Genomic DNA, 24,331 nt, shown 5'->3' on the forward strand with positions numbered 1-24,331 from the left:
TTCAACAATTCTGACTAGAATTAGCATTGCGGGCCTTATTCCGTTCGGGATTGTTTTGTGATTTTCTTGTACTTCAATGATATTTTTGTAAATTTTAAATCTAGATAATATTTAATTACTTTTAAGATATAAATGTATTTATATAATTTTAATTTTTTTTGTAACTTTAACAATGTCCCTTCATTCTCTCTCTCTCTCTTTTAAATATCATTATTTTTTTATAATTTCTCTAATCTTTTAATTTCTTTTCTTTCTGTTTTGTCTCTCAACTCAACGTATATTCATTTTATAAATCATCAATTCTTCCACACACACATATCATATACACTTACAGTATACATGTATTTATTATGTTAGTTGTTAATTTATATCTACATATAAATATTTATATATAATATATAGTTAATCCCAAAATGGTATATTGGAACACATTGGTATCAAAATATTTTGTTTTAGTACTTAAACTGTAATGATCACCAAAACAGAATTTAAAACATCGATTAAAATGCAAACCTAAGAGAATCTTCAAAATTTGAAGAAATGTAGATAAAATAATCTACATTAACTTCTTCAAAAAGTAAAAACTTGAAATATAAGCTATAATAATTTTAAGTATATCTGTACTATTTACCTTAAAAAATAATATTTTTTTTAATAAAAATTACATCAACTACTTTGTTTTTCAATTTTCATTTCCCACGGATTTCACTTCTCCCAAACGCCGTTTCACTTTCTCCAAGTCTCCCTTCCTTCGAAATCTAGGTAAGCTTCACAGGGGTAAATATATTGCTTGGTCTATGTATTGTGTCTATTGTTTGCTTGGACAGGAATTTTACTTCCTGGGTTTGAATTGAATAGATGCATGTGAGTTTTGCATAATAAATGTTTGAGAATGTGCTATCAGCATCTGTTTCAACTTTGATTATGCTTATGCTTGCTTGCTCACCCTCCATTGACCTCTGACATAATTCATCCCTAATAAAATAGAACCAACGATAGAGTGTATAAAACTCGTTGGAACTTTGCAGTGAGTTGTGGTCTATTGCTTGGTCTATTACACTAAGTCCCAAATTACTTGGGACCCCTTTCCCACTTTGAAGAAGAAGACTAAACCCTAACTATGCATTTTCATAAAAATAAGGCTGATTTCCTTTTGCAATATATAGCTTTTTTAGGGTCTGGACTCAGAAATAAATTACACCAAGTAATGGCTGCTTCTATAGATTTCATATTTCATTTTAGAGGAAATCAGTTGCAGTCTTTCACTGCATATGGTCCCAACCTGACCTCAGTTGTAGACCACACCATAATCACTGCATATGGTCCTTACCTAGAGAAAATAACAAGATATTTACTACATTCTGTTGTATTTAGCTTGCGTATGAATACATATCCTTCACACCACGTAGTTAGTCAGTTGTTATTCTTTTGTCTTACTCCTTAAAAATTACGATTTCTTAAAGGATAGACACTCCATTTGAGGATGACCCATTCTTCACCACTCTCTTACAAAGTGGAGGAGAATGTTGTAATAGCACCCCAACATACACGCAATATTCTAATATTGTGGTCCAAGCAACCCTCCTTGACGGTGAAAAGAGGCCTCCTACAAAAAAAGTTTAAAGAAGTGCATCTTTAACTATAGAGGAGGATAACCTCCTTGTCTCCGGTTGGCTCAATATTTTTTTTTTTTTTTTCTTTCGATCAGTAAAAAGTAAGTTTCATTAACATGAATGAGAATAGGCATAGCCCATGTGAACATGGAGTATACAATATAAAACACCTAAATACATTCTCAAAATGCTAAATTAGAGACAAGAACTCATGTACACCATTTCCATTAAGAACAATTGCTAAAAACCATAGGAGTAAAGTGTGTATGAAAAAATTCTGAAGCTCTGCTATTGTGCACTCCCTATCTTCAAAGCACCGTGCATTCCTTCCTTTCCATCCAGGTACACTACATATTGTACAACGGGATCATCTTCCAAGCTGCTGCTGCTACCTGAGAACAACCTTGTAGACCCTTCCAACAAGCAAGCAGGTTAGCCACCTTTGCCGGCATAACCCACGCGACATCCACTCTACTAAATATCCCGTTCCACAGCTCTCTCGTCACCTCACAATGCAATAATAGATAGTCTACCGATTCTCCATTTTTTTGCACAAACAACACCAATCCGCTTGGCTCAATATTAGCATTGATGTCATACGAGATACTGATAAAAAATCCACTCAGATGTAGGAAAGAATTTCATATTTTTATCACGAGTACCTGGGCTTTGCCTATTTCTATGAATACAATATCTTTGATTACCTATCAAAAAAAAGATTTTTATCACGAGTATAAAAAAACCCAATATTGTGAACCGTTCTGTAGGGCCATTGATCAATCGCTTGTCCATGATCTAGAAATATAAAAATAATTTTTGTGCATTTTTAGCACAGGTAGAATCATTGCACCCGAGTGGTGCGACCGAGCAAGATGATGTACAATTCATTTTCCTTTAATATTGCAATTATGTAGGTAAGATTTATTTTCTAACAATATTCCTTTACCTTTTCAGATTGAAAATGCAAAACTTATGTACAAAGAGATGGAGAAGGCGAACTTCACAATGGAGCACTGTTGGTGTCTTTCGAGAAACCAATCGAAATGACAGCAACACATGATGACACTGAATACAAGGAGAAGGTCACACAATAAACGTCCAACCAATGAGTAGTCAAGTGAGGTTGCCGAAGATGCTAGGGAGGAGAACGTGGAGGTTCTTGCTGAGAGACCTCAAGGGAAAAAAAGCTGAGAAAGAAAGCATGAGGAAGCGGAAAGCCCGGGAATCATGTGATGATGAGATCAACATGGCGTGAGGTCAAATGACCAAGGATAGACGGTTGTGCATGGTAGAGAGGATAACATACATGATGAAAGGCAGATCGCGATAGAGAAGCACAACTGGAACTTGATACAAAAAAGTGGTAGGCGAAGATGATGAGCAAGGATCTTGTTGGCATGAATGTCATGCGGCAAGCCTACTTCCTTACTATTCAGAAGAAAATTTATAAGGCATCTCTGAATAATTTCGAAGGTACATCCGAGAAATCTCCATCCACACCTCACGGAGGTGTGTAACTATTGGGTAAATTTTCAGTTAATTTGATTTTAGTGGCTACCCAGCCACATGTGAAGGAAGAAATATGTGGCTGTGCATCAACTATGAGATCTCATTTTGTTTTTTGAATGGATGATATTCTTTGGAAATTGTGATACGATGAAAACAATAGCAAGGGAGGTTTTGGGTTGTTGAGGGGTTGCTGCTTTGTCCTGGAACAATGAGCAAGTTTCAATTTTGTAATTTTTGTGTTCGGTTTTGTTGCTGTTGATGGGTTGCTGTAATTGCTATTGATGTTGATGTAAGAAATATTATTGTAATTGTTTTGTCCTGGGACACTGAGCAAGAAATATGTGAGAAATATGTCCTGATTTTAATTGCTTTGTCCTGGAACAACGAGCAAGAAATATTATTGTTGTTGTTGATGGGCAAATATAATTGCTGTTGATGTGTTGCAAGAATTTTATTTTTGTGTTCAGTTTTGAAATATGTGAAGGAAAAAATATTATTATTAATTAACATATAGTTAGTATAATTGTAAACTATAAAAAAATAAATAAAAATATTATTATTAAAAAAATAATATTATATTTTTATTTTGATTAATTCAATGGAGGGTTCTATCTAGAAAAATTTTAGATTTATAAAAAATATGTAATTTTTATCAAATTTTAAAGATAACGTCGATGAAGTAAATGTTAATACTCCAATTGAAAGGGAGACGCCAAGAAAATTCTGTGAGCTAGACACCAACGGATCTATAGGTGTGAAGCAAAACATCTATCTTGCTTTTCTTCTTAATTTTCAGTAACTAATCAATCCTACAGAATCTGCAATTAAAGAAAGTGTACTGTCGATTGCCTTAGCAGTACCCAATTTCTAAGGCTGCAGTTAAATATTGAGATGAGTTAAATTAAATCGAATTCTTTATGAATATTAGTGAGTTGAGATGGTGGAATGAATTTTGTGAGACTCACTTAAGATGGATTTAAATGTATTTAGATGTTAAGATGAATTTATATATATTTATGAGAAGTTAAAAAAGATTATAGACCTCACGTGTAAAGATGCATTGAGTTTAAAAAGATTTTAGATTCCACGTATAAATAAGTTTTGAGTTGAGATGAATTTAATGATTTAAGAATTAGTTATTTAGATATTAAAAAAGGAAATAATCTTGAGAGAAGTCACTGTTTGAGAGCAGCCACTTTGTACACCCTATGTGACATCATCCCAACCATCTATTAGAGAGAAGAAGTTAATGAATTGTAGTGTATGTATTGTGTACACCACTATAATAGATATTATATAACACTATTCTTAAAACAGATCAAAACTTGAACCGAACTCAATTGACATGAGTGCAGTCAAAAAACCAAACGAGCCTAAATCTTAAAATCCTAAATCCCAGGCATAAGAACACTAACAAAACCAATATTTTATCATTTTTATTAGCTCTCAACCCCACAAAACCAAATATTCTAATAACGCTGATCTCAGGTGGGTTACTATTCATTGGTTACAAGATAATGAAACCTTATACTAACAAAGGAGGAAAATCGTTTGAATTACTGTTAACAAAAAAATAAAAATAAAAAATAAAAAAGGAAAGAAAGAAAGAAAATGAAAATAACAAATTCACATATATGATCGTTTGTAGTAGAATAAATATAGATAGAAGTCACTATTAAAAATATTTATTTTATATACATGATGTGTTATTATTTAAACTACACATCTCTTTAAATAAGTGTTAAAAATAATCAATTAAAAGTAATGGTGCACACAATATAAAATATATATTATTACAATAACTTTTCTTTAATATTACTCTTTGTAGTATATTATAGGTAGAGGCAGATCTGTACATTTATAAACTTGAGTTGTTCCTATCGGGTGCCGGACGGTTCTTCTTGCTCTCGCCTCTTCTCGTTTCGCTTCATTGGGAAAAACCTAAACCCCCTCGAGAGGGAGACGAGCAGGAAGAGGAGAGAATCGGAGATGGACTTGGACCAGTGGATCTCGAAGGTGAAAGAGGGTCAGCATCTGTTGGAAGACGAACTTCAGCTCCTCTGCGAATACGTTCGTATCCCCCCCCTACCCCCCCAACACACGCACACATATTACGTTTCTATCTCGATATTATTAGGGTCTTAGTTCTCTCACCTTTAAAGAGAATAAGTCGAGCGTGCAAAGTTGAATCCTTACAATATGTTTGGTTGCTGACAGAAAAAAGGGAAATATTTTCTTCTTAATTTTAACTCTAAGAAGACAGTCGTTCGACTCAAATTGTCAACCTTATGTGAAGCATCCGACATTATATTGTAACGAATGAACTCAACTGTTTTGAAAACTAGGTATCATCTGCTTGTTAAAAGAAAAGAAAAAGAAGGAACACCGGTATCATCCGAGGGCTATATTTTTGCCTATAGTGAGTTTTGGTTTTGAATCCCATATTTCTATTTGTAAATATGGGTTGCGAATGCTTTGGCATATTTGACTTTGACGTACATCATGCTAATGTTTTAAATGTGGCCGCCTCTTATTCTATAACATGTGAAAAATATCTCCTTAATCGTTGAGTTGATTCTTGGTATTTTAGATGGACGGTCTATTTGCATTTCATCGATTTCTTGAATGCCTATTTCCCGGACAACTTGAGATATGTAGGTCTAAAAATAAAGATGAACTGGCACCAGGTAAACACAGTGAGCAGCAAAGATTTCTGCCTATCAAGTGAATCTGTATCCTTGCCCAGTAAAGTCATAAGAACTCGTTTTTGTAGGCAAGTAAATTGCTTCTCCTATGACAGTTGTGTGATTGCTTACAAAATCTTTAGGATAGAGTTCATTCTGACTTAAATTTGTTTCCAGTAATGCGAGGCTTCGCTGATAATATAAAGCAGTGTTTATCAGCTCTCAAGTTGCAATGCATCACTCATCGCTTTGTCTGCTTTCTAAAAGCAGGGACGCATTAGACTAGAATTTATTGTCACATATAATCATACTTCCCTGATAATGTAGGTCTGTGTGTTCATTTACTATCTGAAAATGCCTAGTTGGATGGTGGTTTGGTTCCGTGTTCTTTTTTTTTTTGGCTTGTATTTGTGAAGTTATATTCTACTTGAAGTTTATGATGAAACAAATCTACAAACAGATGGTATGCCTAATTGGAAGCATTTGTTGAATTGATCTTGTTTTCTTCAGTTGTGGTAAATATGAGTGTTCCCGGAAGCAAACATACAGGTGGTAGTCACCATCCTATGTTTGTTTTATACGTTACCATTTCTGGAAGAGGTTCATAGTTGTTACCATTATCAGGTCAAAGAGATCCTTATTGAGGAGTCCAATGTGCAGCCTGTCAATAGTCCGGTCACTGTTTGTGGTGATATTCATGGCCAGTTTCACGATCTAATGAAACTTTTCCAGACAGGAGGTCATGTACCGGAAACAAATTACATATTTATGGTACGGTTCATACTTTTTGTTGGAAATTGCTTCAACTTGTCATTGCACCATCTCATGTCACTTGCTCATGTGCTCTATTGTTAAATGTTTCTAAATTTTTATCAGGGGGATTTTGTTGATCGAGGATACAATAGTCTTGAAGTTTTCACGATCCTTTTGCTTCTTAAAGCTAGGTATATTCTTTTTAGGTGCACTTGAATTTTTTTATATGGGTAAAATAATATTTTATTGATTGAAATACTGGGAGTAGGAAGTTCACTGTGCGATCTTTGTACAAGGCTTTGTCATGTCAAAATTATATTTCATTTCCATGGAAGTGCATTTGGAAAAGTAAGGTGCCGCCTTTGGGCTTTTTTCGTATTTAGCCCATTTTAAAAAGAATTTTTTGTGGCCTTTCAAATTTTCCAAAAAATTTAAAACTAAACTAAATCATTCATTGCTAATTTACTTCTATACTAATATCTAACTTTTTTTTATACTAGATTTATACCACAGTGTCTAATTACATGTTATCATACTATAGTATTACATATTATTTTTAGTTTCTAATTACATGTTATTATACATTAGTATTACATGTTATTATATTAATGTCTAACTTATTTCCAGCTTAATTATATACTAGACTTTCTAGTGTCTAATTAAATGTTATTATACTTTAGTAAATTAGTATGTGTTATTAATTTATTATACTAGACTTATTTAAATACTAGTGTCTAATTTATTTCTATACTTGATTATGCTTGGTAGTAATACTATGATATTTACATATACTAAACTATCATTAGTCTATTTATATTATAGTATAAATATATTATTTTATAATAATCAGTTCATACTAGTATATTATTGAATATAACTATATAAGTTCTACTTATATAACTATATAACTATAATAGTATATACAATAAATATATAGATAAATACATATTTTTATAACATATTACAATATTGGAGTCGGATTCAAAGTAAGAGTCGGAGTTGGATGGCAAAGTTGGAGTCGGTCCAACAACACCTTCGACTCCGACTGAAAAATTAAAAAAAAAAAAAAAATCCGACTCCAAATTCATTTTGTCGGAGTCAGAGAGGAGCCAGATTCAAAATCCGATTTTTAGATTTTTGCTCACCCCTATTCTCCGGATGAGCTTAGAAGTTTATTCTTCCATACTTTATTTCTTTGGGCTTCTGCCAGTATATTTAATGGAGCCAGCTTACATGATTTTCTTGTATCACTCTCTAGCTCCTAACTTGTAATTAGGTGTTTGTTGTTTGTATGTATACTTCCTGTGTACTTGGGCTATGCCTATTTACTAGTTTTAATAAAATTTTATATTGCTCATAAAAAAAATGAAGTTGGGCAGACTATTATATATCCACATGTCTCTTCTTGCAAATGAAGGATTACAATTTTCAGGATGTCTTAGGTTGCGTTTGGGTAGTAAGGTGATTTCAGATATTCTGTAAATAATAGTGAAAAGGTAATAAAAAAATAATGATAAAAGATTGAATAGTAGTAAGTGAAAAGTAATGATCAAATAATGAGGAGTGTTCTCAGAACACTTCACTACCCAAACGGAGTTTGGGTACTCACTACTATTCATTATTTTATTATTATTTTTCACTATTATTTACTATTATTCAATATTTTATCATTACTTTTTCACTACTATTCACAGAATACTTGAGAATATCTCACTACCCAAATGCACATCTATGTAGATGATGTACAGTGATTGATTGTTTAGGTTCTCAAAAAACTTGTTTGGCACTAGGAGTAATGTATAAGGGATCAATGTATGCATCAGTTGTCATCAAGAGAGATGGAAGTACTGATGCAGAAAAATTAGGATGCGCAATGGTTGTTATTGTCATGTTTTTCTTCTTTTGGTGCTTAGTTTTTGTATATTTTTTAGGAAGTATTATCATAAAACATTTTTGCCACATTATGACCTAGTTGGGGCCTAAATATTAGAATTATATTTTCCATCATTCTTTTGTCATAGAAGACATGGACCATATGAGCATCTGCCTATATGATGGGACCTCTTTGGGGTTTGAATCTCCTATTGATTCTTATACGGACTCCTTGAGGCTCACATTGTGAAGGTTATGGATGGTAGTGCAATTGCTTTCATTATCTATCTGTTTGTTTGTGCACTCGCTAGTTATTAGGTCTATATGTCATTCCCCAAGAGGCTTATTTGTTCTTTGTTATTTATGGTGCTTTTGTTTGCTCACAGATACCCAGCAAATATTACCCTTTTACGTGGAAACCATGAAAGCAGGCAACTAACCCAGGTGTGCTTTTGAGTCAGGTTTTTAATTATGTTGTGTCAATTGTGCAGCTAAAGTGAGTAAAATCTTATTCTTAGTTTGATGTTATTTCTGATATGTTTTAATGAAGGTATGGTTTATGATAAGTTTTAATGAAGGTATGGTTTATGATAAGTTTTGATGAAGGTATGGTTTATCACAAGTTAATGATCAATTTTTGCCTTCATAATAAATAATTGTGGCTAGAGGTGAAAAAAAATCGGTGAACCAGTGAACCAGACCGTCCGGTTCAAAACCGGTTTGGTCCGGTACCAGTTCCATTTTTTTCGAAACCGGTCTGGTTCTGGTTTTCCATTTTCTAACACTGGACCTAACCGGTTCACATATAAAAAGTGTATGTAACCATCATATTATCACTAACATATATGTAACCAAACGTATTATCACTAACATATATAATCAAATACATAAATAAGTTAGACACTAACATATTATCACTAGTATATTATCAATAACATACATAATCAAATACTATATCACTCTATGATATTATTATATCTATATATATTAATAAAACCAGAAAAAGGGCCCGAATGAGACCGGAACCTGTAAAACCGGAAGTACCGGTTTAGGATATAACCAGTGTGGTTTCGGTTCTTCAAATCTCAAAACTAGCTGGTTTGGTTCTAAAATATGTCCAAAATCGGACCGAACCAGACCAGTTACACCCTTAATTGTGGCCGTGAGAGGGTTAAGAATGAAATGCTACCTTTTCTTTGCTCCAGCTGGGAGTTAGGTGGTTTCTATATCAAATGCATTGATATGATCTTTTTATTCATTGTACTTTTTATATTAGATGTTTTCTTGTTTTTTGGGAAAATTGACTTATTTCAAGATCTCTCCCCACCTCATTGATGCCTTTACTACTCTTGTTATATGTAGCACTAACCAGATTGATACATGAGGTTTTAATCTGATAAGCAATTTTCTTTTTCCTGTTTCATTTTTGGCATCAAGATTGGTTTAGTTTTCAGGATTGTTTTTTATTCCTAGTGATATATTGATATGTTGGATGGAAAATCTGTATTTTTATCTAAATATTGTAGCTTGTATCATATTCATGGTGAAATCACAAAAAAAAATGTGAATTGCTTGTGATTAAGAGTTTTACTAACTAGATGGTTGTATTGACAGAATTCTTTTGTTCACCAAAGTGGTTAGACTTTGTTTGACTTTATTAGTTTTCTTTGCTATGTTAAAAATGGTAGTGATCTGCATGTCAAGATTTTATGCTGGTAGAAAGGGCATCTTGCATTGGAGTAAGATCTTGTCTGATATATTTAATTTAAAGAAAGAAAAAACCTTTTTGATCTAATATATTATTGTAAAATTTTCAAATTTTCCTAGGTATATGGTTTTTATGATGAGTGCCAGAGGAAGTATGGAAATGCTAATGCATGGCGGTATTGTACAGATGTTTTTGACTATTTGACACTCTCAGCAATTATTGATGGAACAGTAAATCTCTCTCTCATCTATCAATACATATAATATGTATAGACTTATAAGTTCTTTGTTTTATGCATTATAGCTGCATGCTTTTGGAATTTTAAATATAATTTCATATACTGTCCCAGGTGCTTTGTGTCCATGGTGGTCTTTCTCCTGACATTCGAACAATTGATCAGGTTTTGTTTTCCCCTCTTCGGCAATTGGTCATTAGAGTCATTCGACTATAACATTATTTATATGCATTTTATAGATTTTACTGGCAATGCCTATGCAATGCATGGATGATATTATGCTGCAGAGAACATTATATTTACTTAAATGATTTTTGTGGAATCCAATAGAAACTATAAATCTATTTTCTTTTCTTGATTTTTAAATCAGTTGCAATCTTTAATGTTTTCTTGTTATCATGTATAGAAATGATGGGTGGCCTAAAACGCAAAGAATTTTCTCCGTTCCTTAGTGAGCTATAACATCTAGGGATTTTATGTAAAAATCTTTTTCTTAATAAAGATCAGTAATCACATACATATGGTATTGTGTCAAAAAAACTATCCCATTGGAATAGTTAGGAGAAAAAATGTGTAACTTTTTTTATTCCTCTTTTGCATGGTCTTTAGCAGTTGTCTGTGATAAGTAGCTTACTCACCTAGTTTCCACTGATCACTTTTATGGCTGACAGGAAGTTTTGTGTTCATTATTATTGCAACTTCAATATTATCAGAACTAATTCTGCAGATACGGGTTATAGAACGAAATTGTGAAATTCCACATGAGGGGCCATTTTGTGATCTCATGTGGAGTGATCCTGAGGATATTGAAACATGGGCAGTTAGTCCGCGTGGAGCTGGTTGGCTTTTTGGGTCCAGGGTCACTTCTGAGGTAATATGAAATGCTTTACTCTTTAATAGGATATTTTTCCTGCTGATCTTATGAATATTTCATATCATGCAGTTCAATCGCATAAACAATCTTGATTTGGTTTGTCGAGCACACCAACTTGTACAAGAGGGCCTCAAGTACATGTTTCAAGATAAAGGCTTAGTAACTGTGAGGCTCTGTACTTGCAATATTAGTTTTGCTGCTTGGTTATTTTATAGGTTGAATGAGTAGATAGTTTCTGGATCTTTGCAGGTGTGGTCTGCACCAAATTACTGCTATCGTTGCGGGAATGTGGCTTCCATATTGAGTTTTAGTGATAATATGGTGAGATTTCATGCACTTGCTTCTCTGGTTTATTTTTTGAAGGCAAATGGCTTATTTGGTTAGATTATTCCTACATAATAAAAGGAGTTTTAAGTTCAGGCTTAGGTGTGATACTGTGATATTTAAAATTTTTGAAGTCCACGTGTTATTGCTTTATGCAGAGGGATACTAATCTGTTTAATTTGAGCACTTGGTTTCTTCTCATTCTTTGTGCCGCAATGTTTACTTATTAAAAAAAATTATGTTAAGAGTGTGAGATCATTTTAGAACTTATTTCTGATTGTTTGTGGTTGTGCACCTAACGGTTTGTATCTTAGTAATCCAAATATCTATATGGCATGATAAGATTGTAAGGTATTTTTTGATTTGACAATGCATGAAAGACTTTTGCTGTTAAAAGGAGTACTCTCATGATTCGGTTGATGATTTAGGCTCATGATTGCAATCTGCTTTAGCAGGTCCAAACTTGCACTTATGCGATTGACTAAAGCTGAATCTAAGGGTTGCCAGCTTGTACTATCCTAGACAGGAGATTTCATATATCATGACTCAATTGTTAGGCATTTGTATTGCCGGAAACAATGTTTGTTCATGGATGCTCATTTTCTGTCATTTGTAACAGGAGAGAGAAGTGAAGTTTTTCACTGAAACAGAGGAGAACAACCAGATGAGAGGCCCCAGGACTGGAGTCCCATATTTCTTATGATCGTGGGGTGGTGTTTACCTGCATTGCTTGTAAAATAATTGAAGAATTGTGATATGACTTTGAGTGTGCAGTACTGAGGAAGCCTGAATACGTGGGGTATTTGTAGATCGATCTTTCATATGCATGCCTACGGATTTCCCGTTTGGTCTAGGCTACTTTGATATTTGTGGGCAGAGTATAAGGTCGCTAATTGTTACTCCATTATTTATCAGTTAATGTGCTCATTCCATGAAGTTTCCTGTCCTGTCTGCTCTTGGATTCTTGTGCTGTGAATTAGGCTGTTCTTGTTACTTGGGTAATTTTTAATAGAAAAAGTCTATGGGTATTCCCATCATATTTAGTTAATGTGCTCCATTATTTACGAATTGCTGATGATCAGATTCTAATCTATCTATGAAATGGGAATTCCCATCATATCCTTCTGCGTGCTCTCTGTCTCATCACAGAAGTTACTATTATTATTTTAATGGACATAACACCTTTTATTTTCAGTAATCTATTCATCTCTTGGCAGGGCATCTCTCTTATAGGGAGCTTCATAGTCTCCTGCCTCGAAACATTTATCAAATGATCCGGACATGACCAAAGAGCCGCTGACCGATGAGATAATTATTATCGGTAAAGTTTGATAGTGACCAAGTGACAAAGTGAAACAAGGGAGGGAGGAGGGGTATTGGATGTCGGGTTGGCATAGGAAGCGTTGGAGGAGGAGGAGGAGGAGTTCACTTAGGAGACCATTTAGGATCAAAGAGACGTTTGTCGGAAAAGTTGTGATACCATGTAGAGATTAATTGGGGTTTTGCCTGCCGAATCGGTTTCAACTTTTATCTCGATGTTTCGAAGCTTGGAGTTAGCCTTACAATTCTTACATCTCGCCAGTTGCATCAACACATCCGTCGGCCATCGTGGGGATTTTTTTTTAAGAGGTTTGATTCAGAGATAGTAATTTGTCAGATGGAGTTCTTCAGCCCAGACAAAGCTAATTATCTCATGGGTCTAAATAAGATTTTAAGTATATCTAGATGGGAACTTCAAGAGGCAGTTAGACTTCAATTTTATAATTTATTCCCTTTTGAAGTGATAAAAAATGGTGTTATGAAAGCATTTTCGTATATAATATAAGGTTTTCCTTGACGAAATATTATATATATATATATATATATATATATATATTTATTGTTATGTAAACATTTTGAGCTAGGTTAGGTACGTGGGGTCGAGGGATGGGTGGGTTTCTCAGTTTTTGCATGGACCGGGTGAGATCAGGCCGGAGCTAGCTAGCAAGCAGTCTTGCATGCAGGAGGATACATATATGACAAATTCCAAGCAACATCACACATATATGATCTAATACGTACGCGGCGCGGAATTAAGATTCTTTGTTTGAACAATATTAATCATTGTTGCAGTGGGGGTCCTCAATTACTGCAATTCAGCCTTCAGGAATTAACTTAGGACCATGACCTTAAACAAATCGATCTTGGACTTGAACAGTACTCTCCAAGATCCAATCATCCATGCAGTTCAGATAAAAATTAAGGACTGTAGAGTCTAGTCAACATTATGTCGATCAACTAGGGCCTATATAATGTAACCTTTCTCACGCAATCAACTCAACTTAATCCATTCATCCCAGCCACTCTCAATAACTTCCATTCCCTGCCGTCTTTGGACCTCAGCTTCAATTTGTTATCTGGGCCAATCCCAGCTTCTATTGGGCAAGTCCGGAACCTAACCTATGTCGACCTATCCAATAACCAATTATCAGGGCAATTACCCATTTCCTTGTTCAACTTGGCCAATCTATTGGACTTGTCCTTGACCAACAACCAACTCACAGGATATATTCCAGACCAGATAGGGGAGTTAAAATCCCTTACCAGTTTTTCATTGAATGCTAATCTGTTTACGGGTCATATTCCAGTCATCATTTCAAGATTACACAACCTTTGGCACCTTAATTTATCTCGAAATGCACTCTCGGGTCCTTTGCCAGAAACCCTCGGTATGGGCATTCCTTCTTTGTTGTCTATAGACCTGTCTTACAACAATCTCAGTTTAGGAGAAGTTCCCGATTGGATCAGAAGCAGACAACTTTCAGATGTCCGCCTAGCTGGATGCAAACTGAGAGGAACACTTCCACGCTTCACAAAACCTGATTCACTCAGCTCTATCGAACTATCTGACAACTTTTTTATGGTTGGGCTCTCCAGTTTCCTTGCAAAATTCTCAAATTTGCAAAAGGTCAAGCTCTCAAACAACCAATTGAGGTCAGATCTTTCAGAAATCAGATTGCCAGGCGGGCCCTATCTTCACTCAAATCAGCTTACTGGGTCTATCTCAAGGATCTTGAATAACAAAACGAGCAGCTTTTTAGAGGTCATAGATGCATCGAGTAATCACATTACAGGCAGCATTCCTGAATTGAAGGAAGGCTTGAACTTGAAAGTGCTCAACGTTGCTAGCAACAGGATTTCAAGCCACCTACCCAGTTCAATTTCAAACCTGACTAAACTTGAAACGTTTGATGTTTCAAGGAACCAGATTAACGGCGCCATCCCTACAGGTTTAGGCCTATTGCTAAAACTTCAATGGCTTGACCTGTCCATCAATGGACTCTCAGGAAGAATCCCGAATAGCTTGTTGGGTATTGAAAGCCTAAGAAATGCAAACTTCAGAGCAAACAGTCTGGATTGTGGAGAGATACCACAAGGCCATATAATATCTTCCCCGCAGCTGCCTATTCCCACAATTTGTGCTTGTGTGGCAAACCTCTGCCACCTTGTAGGACAATGAAACAAGTGTCCAATGAGATATAGGTTCGGCATTCTGCAACAACTCATCTGTCTAGTCTAGCATTCATCTTCAGCATACTATCCGTTTCAAATAATGAGTTATTATTACTTACAGCGCATAAACCATAAAATGGGGAACACAAAACAATTCCAATGACCGCATGCATATCCATCCCAAAGAATCTGCTTCAGAAGCGTTCGTGCAAAGTAAATTAATGCAAATGCATGCCCCCAACAATTAATCGCTTAAGCCAATGAAGAAACCAATTAAGAACAAAGAACCACCACTATAAGAATAACAAGAAAGTGACTTAGGCCAGATACTTGGCAAGTTTACCAACAATTAGCATTCTGAGAAGAATACAAATGGTGCCCCAAACCAAGAAACACTATTTTCCCTTGAGAAAGCTTCTAACATCTACACTCCAACTATTAGACAAAACCAGTTCTAAAAATTTACAATGGACCAGAACCAATCATCACAGATGAAAATTCAACATGCCCTACTCTCCATCAGATGCTCCCTCCACTTCCTTCTCTGAACCTCTATCACCCTGGAAAAGTAATAAAAACCACACAACAAAACAATTTAAATAAAGAAACTTAAAATCAAAACAAAGAACTAACTGCAACATCTAAGAACGGATTACATCTTCATCTTCAGCATTATGACTCTCCAAGGCCTTTGCATACTCCATCTTAAGATCAGAAGCTTTATCCTGATAAACTTTCTTCTCCTGAAAACCAAATATGCCAAAAAGGTCAGGGCACTCGTATAATTTAGCATTCGACTTTGAAGAGAACAACACTAATTCAAAACTCACTTCTTCAGTCAAGTTTCTCCACTTCTCTCCACCCTCCTTTGCAACCTAAGTTTCATCATCCAGCAAGATAATAAGACTAACCACGATCAAATCACAAACCAGAAAATAAATTTAGTGCAAAGATTTATACCACTTTGACGTCCTTGGAATCGGGATGTGCTTCCTTATAGGCCTTTCTAAAGTCATCCCTGAAACATATATGGAATAAATCCTCTCAGATTATATATATCACACAAAGACTAATGCAGGGCATTCTAATACACACAAAAACCAATCAAAACCAGGATCGGATCAGACTGGAGAAGAGAGAGAGAGAGAGAGAGAGAGAGAGAGAGAGAGAGAGAGAGAGAGAGAGAGAGAGAGAGAGAGAGAGAGAGAGGGGTACATGAAGAGAAAGAAGGCAGTGGGAGGGCGCTTGGGCATGCTTGGATCCTTGCCCTTCTTCACCTTCTTCTCAGTTTTTGCTTTCTTTGCCTTAGGTCCTGTTGTACCTAATTTCTTCCTGCGTAAATACTCAATCAATTTATTTAAAATAAAAAAGGGACGTTAATAGCAGAATAACACGCACAGAAAACCAAATATACCTGTCTGCAGGCTTTTTTTTGGATTCAGTGGACATCTCCACGAGTTGAGCCTCTAAACAGAAAATAAACAGGAACAGTAAAAAAATGCATCAAAATAGGTTCTTGTTTATTTGAACGAGAAAGAAACAAGTGATAATTTGAGATACGAATAGACACAAATGAGAGGATACGAACCGAGATTAAGTTTGATTTTGGCTTCGAGGCTGCAACTGTGCATGCTTATGAGAGCCACTGGAACATTCTTGTTGCACTCTTCACTGCGTATAGCAAGCAGTAATCAAAACCCATCCTCGTCAAATATCAATCGAACAAAAATTGAAGGCATTTGATAAAAACTACAGTTCAAAGTCGGCTCATACTGCGTTGTAAAAATGGTTGAGATGTGTATATTAAAAAAATAAAACATAAACGTTTCGTTTTCTTAACAAGCCTTAGAAAACGTTTCTCGACTACAGAAGAGAGGGAGAGAAGGAATTTGGAAAAGGGTACCATCGAGCAAAAGCGCTGCCATCTTTGGCGCGAAGGAGAGAAGCGGCAGTCTGGGGCTCCGAAGAGGCCTCCACTCTCTTCCTCCCCTTTACTCCACCAGTAGTAGCCATTTTCGTGCTTGTGTTTGTTGGAATGCCTGTGTGTTAATCTCGAACGGACACAGGCACAGGCAAATAGACAGATGGGGGGAAGAAAGAAAGGGCAAATGCAAATAGAAAAGGGGAAAGTGGAGAGAGATATATAAAATACGAAATGAAGAGCGGGGCGGGAGCGAAATTTTAGAAACTTTTGGCGCCGTTCTCTCTGTTTTCGTTACCCGCGCGTGGATTTTCCATGCTATGTGCTATGCCATTTGCCTGTAGTACTCGTGGCTTAAAATTTTAAAAGTAATCATTTATCCTCTAATTTAAATTTAACTTTTTTATTTTATTTAAAAATATATTAATCTACGAGTATAATTAACTTCAACAATAAAAGAGAAGAGATATAAGAATATTGAAGCGAAGCATACTCTGATGGTGCCTTCAAAGAGGATCTACCAATACCCATACTTGTGCCCATTTTTACCCTCATGTGTTCTCTTTCAGCTGCTCTCTCCGTTATAATTATCAATAAATTTTCCATCTTGTTAGTTGCCATAAGCGATTTTATCTCATTTTATCTTATTTAATTATTATAATTTTTTAAAATTTTTATATAAAATAAAATAAACAATTCACTTTTTTTTAAATATTATATTTTAACAATATTTTATTCAACTTTCAATTTAAATATATAATCTATTAATTTCTAACCTCTTCATATGCAGGTACAACCATGCAACTACCTTTCCTCCTGTATCATCAGTGGTTTGAATAGTGAGAATATCTTAGAACTGTTGAGAATATTTTTGAATAATAGTTAAAAAGTAATAATAAAATATTGAATAGTAGTAAAAAGTAATGAATAGTAAAAAAATAAGTAAAAAATAATAATAAAATAAAGAATAATAATGAGAGTACTTGAGATACTTTCACTATCGTCTCCATTCATACTACAAAGTTATAGTGAGACGATTGCAGTAGGCATACCAATCGTCTCCACAACATTATAGACCATTATATCAATTGTACTCATTTTTCAGTATCTAACTAGCTACTAAGATTTGGGATCGGATCATTAATTTGGCTCAATTTCTAACATTTTCCACTATTTTTTTTTAATTGTATGAACGTGACATTGTAATGTGGTTGTTGTTGGAACCCTCGACCTCGTATGTTTTAATTATTTCAATTTGCCCATAAAAAAAAATGAAAACAAATTATGTTTTTTAAGTAAACAAGCTTTGCAATATATATGAAAGCCCACCCGAATCAAATAGGGTTGGAAGATTTTTCAAATCTCCCCTTGTATAAGTGTACAATGTAAAAGAAGATTTTTGATAATAAATGAGAAGATGTCAATATGAAAAAATAAAATAAAGTGAAATGAAATGTTTACAAGTAAAAAAAAAATCCATAGGGATGTTAAAATGTTTGTACTGTTCACAATAATATCAATACTAAAAGAAAAAATCTATTCATCATCAGCCAACAACTTTCTATTATGGAGAAGCCGTATTTTTAATACAATGGTCACACCGGCCAGCAAGTAGAATGACATGGAATTGTCCTCTTTGAACTGATATATTATATATTGCAAGATTTTTTGAAGGTTACAAAGAAGAGTGATTTGAGCCATTTTTACTTCAACCATACAAAAAATGTTGTTTTTGGTACAAATAATGCCGAGTTGAGGAATGTAGAAAGACGAGATCTAGAGAAGCTTGGAGAAATAAGCTCGGCAAGTGCATTAGATAAAGCTGGGCCATCAGACCTCATGTCGAGCCATCAGCTCTGCAAGTGTTTCCCCCTTCCCTTGACCTCCATGTTGCTCTTCCCACCGGCACCAAGTGTCCTTCCCGTGACCTCCATGTTTCTCCCCTCGCCACAACTAAGTTTGATAACCATAAATTCAAAGGTTTTCTCTGCCCATGGGCGTAATAAATCTCAGATCATTGCCTTCAAGGTTTTCTGTGCACTGCTTACATACATTGTTGAGCCACAATTTATGATCAAATCACTCGTAAAAAGAAATCCTCCCTAGATGGACAAACTAAGTTGTACATGATACCAATGATCGAAAAAACGGTTGGATTCAGGCCAATTAAGCCAATTCAAATGGAAGAAACCAAATCTATTTTAGTGAACTTTTTGAATCGTTCGCTAAACCTATTCAATCAATCAATTTATGCTGATTCAGACCAATTTTAACCGATTGAAAATTGTCTTTATTTTTAAATTGTCTAATAATTGGATTTTTGTTTTAATTTATTCTATAAAAATACGATAGAACTAAACATATATTAACTTTTTCATTATTGTATTCAATAAGAATCACACAAAAAAAATTAAAGATAAAACATGTAGTTCTTTATTTTCTTTAGTGGAACAAAAAGATTAGGAGATGAATGAGTATTTTGTATTAAATTTTTGGTTATACATAAAATATTACATTTGCCATATACTTAGGAGTAGTTTGGATTGAGAAACACTCTTAACTCTTTTCTTCTCATCTTATCTCATCTCATTATTATAATTTTACAAAATTTTTACACAAAATATAATAAACAGTTCAATTTTTTCAAATTTCAAAACAATAATTGTAATATTTTCAACCTCTCACAAACAAATACTCAAACAAAAAAATAAAATTAACGTAACTGGTTGTAATATGCAATTTAATATTGAATATCAGACAACTAAATCCAAGAAAATATATGATTAACGTGATCGGTTTAATTTTCTATTTAAATTAAATAGAAAATCCGAAATCACAGTATATACTCATGCAAGATCAAAATAAAAACAAGAATAATAAAAGAAACGTGAAATCAACATAAGAAATTACGTGGTTCAACCCTAATGATCTACACCCACGGCAAGAACAGTCTAGAGTCTTTATTATTGAAGAATGCATCAAAGGACTTGAGTTTTCAATCACTTACAACCATTGATCACCGCACAAAATATGGATTGGCTTCCTTGTATAAACCTCTAACAAAACCATACCATAAAATACACTTGATCATCTCCTCAAGCTCCAATTTGATCTTAATAAATCTAGGGTTTGAAAAAACCCTTTCGTTTCTCTCTAGATGCGTGCGGCATCGAATGAAAGGTAAAGTTATTTCTTTGCTTCTGCTTGCAACGATTCTCGTAGCTGACTTTAAATATATACTCAAATATTACAAGTTTGCCATCACTCAAATATTACAACTTTGCCATTAATCTATTTACAAAAAATGCCATTAATGAAATACAAACTTAAAAACTTGACACATCTTCAACAAATCTCCACCTTGACAAGTCTTTTATGCTTGCAAAGTGATCTTCTTCTTCCTTTAGATTGTTCCTGCAAAGTAATCCGAACTCTAATAGCTCCCCATATTAATCAAATTTAGGCAATGCCTAAACTTGATAGCTGGTAGGGATTTTGTCATCATATCAGAAGGGTTTTCCTCAATTGTAACCTTTTCTACTTTAACCTCTCCAAATGTTATTACATCTCTTACAAAATGAAGTCAAATGTCTATATATTTAGACCTTTCGTGGTATACTGAATTCTTGGCAAGATGTATAGTGCTTTGGTTATCACAGATAACCCCTTTAAATATGCCTAACTCATGTGAAAAACCCTTTAACCACATTGCCTCCTTTATTGCTTCTATCATAGCAATATATTCAGCTTCAGTTGTTGATAAAACAACTACAAATTGTAAATTAGCTTTCCAACTAATAGCCCCTCCAAATGCTGTAAATATATACCCAGTCAAAGACTTTTTGGTATCCAAATTAGTAGCATAGTCAGAATCCATAAATCCCTCTAACTCACTCCTCTGTTGCACATCCCTTCCAAACCTCAAACTTAGACATTGAGTTCCAATTAAGTACTGTAATACCCACTTCATAGCATGACAATGTGGCTTCTCAGGGTTACTCATAAACCTACTTACCATGTTGACAGCATAGGTTAAGTCAGGTCTAGAGCACACCATGACATACATGATGCTTCCCACCATGTTTGCATAGGGTATATCTTGCATAAATCTAATGTCTTCCTCTGTTTTAGGGGCTTGATTTATAGACAATTTTGAATGTTGTCCTATTGGTGTGTTAACAGGTTTTAAATTAGACATGCCAAACCTGTTGAGGATCTTGGTGATATAGTTTTTCTTAGATAGATAGAGAAGTCTTCTTTTCATATCTCTAACTATTTACATACCTAATATCATCTTAGCTGGCCCAAGTTTCTTCATCTTAAATTCTGTTTTCAGTATACACTTGACTTTCTCAATTGGATCGGCATCCCTACATGCTATAAGCATGTTATCTATATACAAGAGTAAGTAGATAATGTGGTTCTCGAAATGCCTAAAGTACACACAACTATCATAATGACTCATTTTAAACCCATTTCCAACATATGAGAGTCAAATCTTTTGTACCATTGTCTTGGGGACTGTTTAAGTCCATACAATGATTTTTTAAGTAAACATACATGATCAATGTTGGACTCATTTACATTACCCTCAGGGGGTTGCATGTAAATAGTCTCATCTAGTTCACCGTGCAATAAAATTTTTTTTACATCCAATTGTTCCAAGTGTAAATCTTCATAAGCAGTATAAGATATAATTAACCTTATTGAATTGTGTTTAACAACAGGTGAAAAAAATTGATTAAAATCTATCCCTTCCCTTTGAGTGAATCATTTTGCTACCAGTCTAGTCTTATACCTAAGACCTTCAATTCCTGGTATGCCCTCTTTCTATTTGTAGATCCATTTAGACCCTACCAGCTTAGCCTTTTCAGGCTTAACAACCATTTCCCAAGTATGATTCTTTTTCAAAGAATCAATTTCCTCATCCATGGCCTGTACCCATTTATGAGACTCAATACTTTCCATGGCTTCATTGTAGGATCTAGGATCTATTTCTATAACTTCATCTGCTATGGTCAAAGCATAAACAGTCATCTCAGCTTGACCATACCTCTTGTGGGTTTTATAACCCTCATTTTTCTATCCCTGACCAAGTTGTATGAACTAACTCCACCTTGGTCCTCATAACCTAAAGTGGAAGTTTGAGTCTCAGTATCCTAGCCTTCTAATTTTCTCAAATTATTATCAGGTTGCTCCACCTCAAGATCTATCTTCCTAGGGTTAATATCCTGAGTGGATTCAAGTCTTTTAGCTTTAACTCGAGCCATTTCATGTTCATTAAAGACCACATCTCTATTAATGATACAGTTTTGTATCCCTGGCTCATCAATCCATAACTTGTACCCTTTTACTCCCTCAAGGTACCCTACAAAGATATATTTCATAGCCATTGGTTCCAGTTTGTCAGTTCGGGTGTGAGCATACGCAACACACCCAAACACCCTCAAGTAGTCATAGTTAGAAGATTTTCCAGTCCACATTTCTTGAGGAGTCTTAAACCCTATGGCTGAAAAAGGACTCCTATTAATTAAATGGACAGCAGTTGTGGCAGCTTCAGCCCAAAAGGACTTAGGAAGTCCTGAGTTTGACAGTAAGCATCTAACCCTCTCTAATATGGTCCTATTCATCCTCTCGGCTAGACCATTCTGTTAAGGGGTTTTCCTTACTGTTTTATGCATAGCCATACCCTCCTTCTTACAAAACTGATTGAATTCACTTGAGAGATACTCAAGCCCATTATCAGTTCTTAATTTCTTAACCTTCATTCCTACTTGAGTTTCTACCAATTTCTTCCATTCCTTGAACTTTTCAAAAGTGTCACTCTTATTTTTAAGAATATACAACCATATTTTTTTGAAATAGTCATCAATTATAGAGAGGCAATAACTTCCCCCTCCATGTGAGTTGACCCTAGCTGGACCCCAAAGGTCCGAGTGCACATAGTCCAGGGTTTATTTTGTAGTGTGAGTGGTCGTTTTAAAGCTTACCCTTTTTGCTTTCCCAATGATGCAATTCTTACAAAAAGGTAAATTTTTCAGCTTTTTCTCACCTAGCAACCCTTGTTTATGGAGTTCTAAAAGTCCCTTGTGACTCATGTGACCTAACCTTTTGTGCCATAGAACAACCCTATCCTCACCATTCTCAAGGATAGAAGAAACCTCACCTATAACAATTTTCCCAATGAAGGTATACGAGCCATTTTTAATGACTCCTTTCATCATGATAAGTGAACCCTTAGCAACCCTCAAAGATCCAGATTCAGATCTAAATGTGTACCCGGATTGGTCTAACACACCTAGTGAGATTAGGTTTCTTTTTAATTCAGGTGTGTATCTAATCTTAGTTAAGAGTCTTTCAATACCATCATGGAGCCTTAGTCTCACCAACCCTATACCCTGGATTTTACAAGACTTATTGTTGCCAAGCATCACAAACCCTCATCTAAACTAGTAAAAGTTTCAAACCATGTTTTATTAGGACACATGTGAAAAAAACATCCTGAATCAAGGACCCATTCTTTTTCTGAATCAATCTCGGACACGTTTAGAACCTCGGCACTCTCATACCCATCACTCACAACCGAGGCGTCTCCCTCCTCCTTAGACCCATTTCCTGTGTATTGCCTCTTATTAGGGCAATCTCTTTTGAAATGCTCCTCTTTGTGACATATGAAGCATTTTAATTGCTTCCCTTTAGACTTAGACCTACCCCTCACATTGTTTTTACTGTTCTTTCCCTTTTGACCTCTTTTTTCAATTCTCCCTCTCACAGTCAAGCCCTCCCCAACTTCAAATTTTATTTCAAACATGGCTTGTAATTCCCTGGAGTGTAATACGGCTTGAACCTCATCTAAGTTCAGTGTTTCCCTCTCATACATCATGGTCTCTTTCAAACTAGCATAAGAATTATTCAGAGAACTCAACAATAAAATTGATTGATCTTCATCGTCAATTTTAATATCAATATTAGCCAAATCTAAAATAATTTTATTGAAAGCATCGAGATGGTCATAAATCGATATACCTGTGGACATCTTGAATGTGTAGAGTTTTGTTTTATTGTACAGTCGGTTGGCCAGAGATTTTGTCATGTAGAGGCTTTCTAATTTCAGCCAGATTCCAGCAACGGTATCTTCGTTGGCTACCTCCCTTAGAACTTTGTCTCCGAGAGAAAGAATGAGTGTGCTGTGAGCCTTCCTCAAGATTTCTCTCTTATCATTCTCTTCAACAGATTCCATTTTCTTTTCTTCAAGAAGAGCTTCTTGGAAACCCTGTTGAGTTAGAATGGCTTTTATCTTGATCCTCCACAGCCCAAAGTCATTTTTTCCATCAAACTTTTCGATT

At 34.9% G+C, this 24,331-nt stretch overlaps 3 protein-coding genes and 1 long non-coding RNA gene across 5 annotated transcripts; 3 read left to right on the forward strand and 1 right to left on the reverse strand.

Moving 5' to 3' along the window:
• The first annotated feature begins 732 nt into the window (after window positions 1–732).
• Window positions 733–3,444, forward strand: LOC121244722. Of its 2 annotated transcripts, none has more exons than XR_005936486.1 (3): window positions 733–762; window positions 2,444–2,490; window positions 2,568–3,444. It is a non-coding gene; the product is annotated as an uncharacterized LOC121244722 (long non-coding RNA). The 2 variants fall into 2 exon arrangements; XR_005936485.1 differs by having other exon boundaries at window positions 2,449–2,490.
• Window positions 3,445–4,969: 1,525 nt separating this feature from the next.
• Window positions 4,970–12,609, forward strand: LOC121244721 (phytochrome-associated serine/threonine-protein phosphatase-like). Its single transcript, XM_041142915.1, has 10 exons — window positions 4,970–5,192; window positions 6,431–6,577; window positions 6,683–6,750; window positions 8,818–8,875; window positions 10,259–10,369; window positions 10,489–10,539; window positions 11,102–11,245; window positions 11,318–11,413; window positions 11,498–11,569; window positions 12,192–12,609. Exons 1-10 carry the CDS (start codon window positions 5,112–5,114, stop codon window positions 12,273–12,275), a joined length of 912 nt encoding a protein of 303 aa, XP_040998849.1. The 5' UTR covers window positions 4,970–5,111; the 3' UTR covers window positions 12,276–12,609.
• Window positions 12,610–13,734: 1,125 nt separating this feature from the next.
• Window positions 13,735–15,113, forward strand: LOC121244748 (probable leucine-rich repeat receptor-like protein kinase At1g35710). Its single transcript, XM_041142954.1, is given in 3 exon segments — window positions 13,735–13,819; window positions 13,912–14,982; window positions 14,985–15,113. Coding segments are annotated over 3 exon segments (1,266 nt in total). The 3' UTR covers window positions 15,095–15,113.
• Window positions 15,114–15,356: 243 nt separating this feature from the next.
• On the reverse strand, window positions 15,357–17,224 carry LOC121243854 (high mobility group B protein 7-like). Its single transcript, XM_041141920.1, has 8 exons — window positions 16,968–17,224; window positions 16,653–16,735; window positions 16,479–16,530; window positions 16,280–16,396; window positions 16,025–16,082; window positions 15,895–15,939; window positions 15,721–15,807; window positions 15,357–15,624 (listed from the first exon to the last, which is right to left on the reverse strand). The coding sequence occupies exons 1-8, from the start codon at window positions 17,075–17,077 to the stop codon at window positions 15,574–15,576; spliced, it is 603 nt and encodes a 200-aa protein (XP_040997854.1). The 5' UTR covers window positions 17,078–17,224; the 3' UTR covers window positions 15,357–15,573.
• Between the last annotated feature and the right edge of the window lie 7,107 nt (window positions 17,225–24,331).

This window comes from Juglans microcarpa x Juglans regia, chromosome 8S, assembly GCF_004785595.1.
Source record: "Juglans microcarpa x Juglans regia isolate MS1-56 chromosome 8S, Jm3101_v1.0, whole genome shotgun sequence".
In the NCBI taxonomy this organism is placed as follows: Eukaryota; Viridiplantae; Streptophyta; class Magnoliopsida; order Fagales; family Juglandaceae; genus Juglans; species Juglans microcarpa x Juglans regia.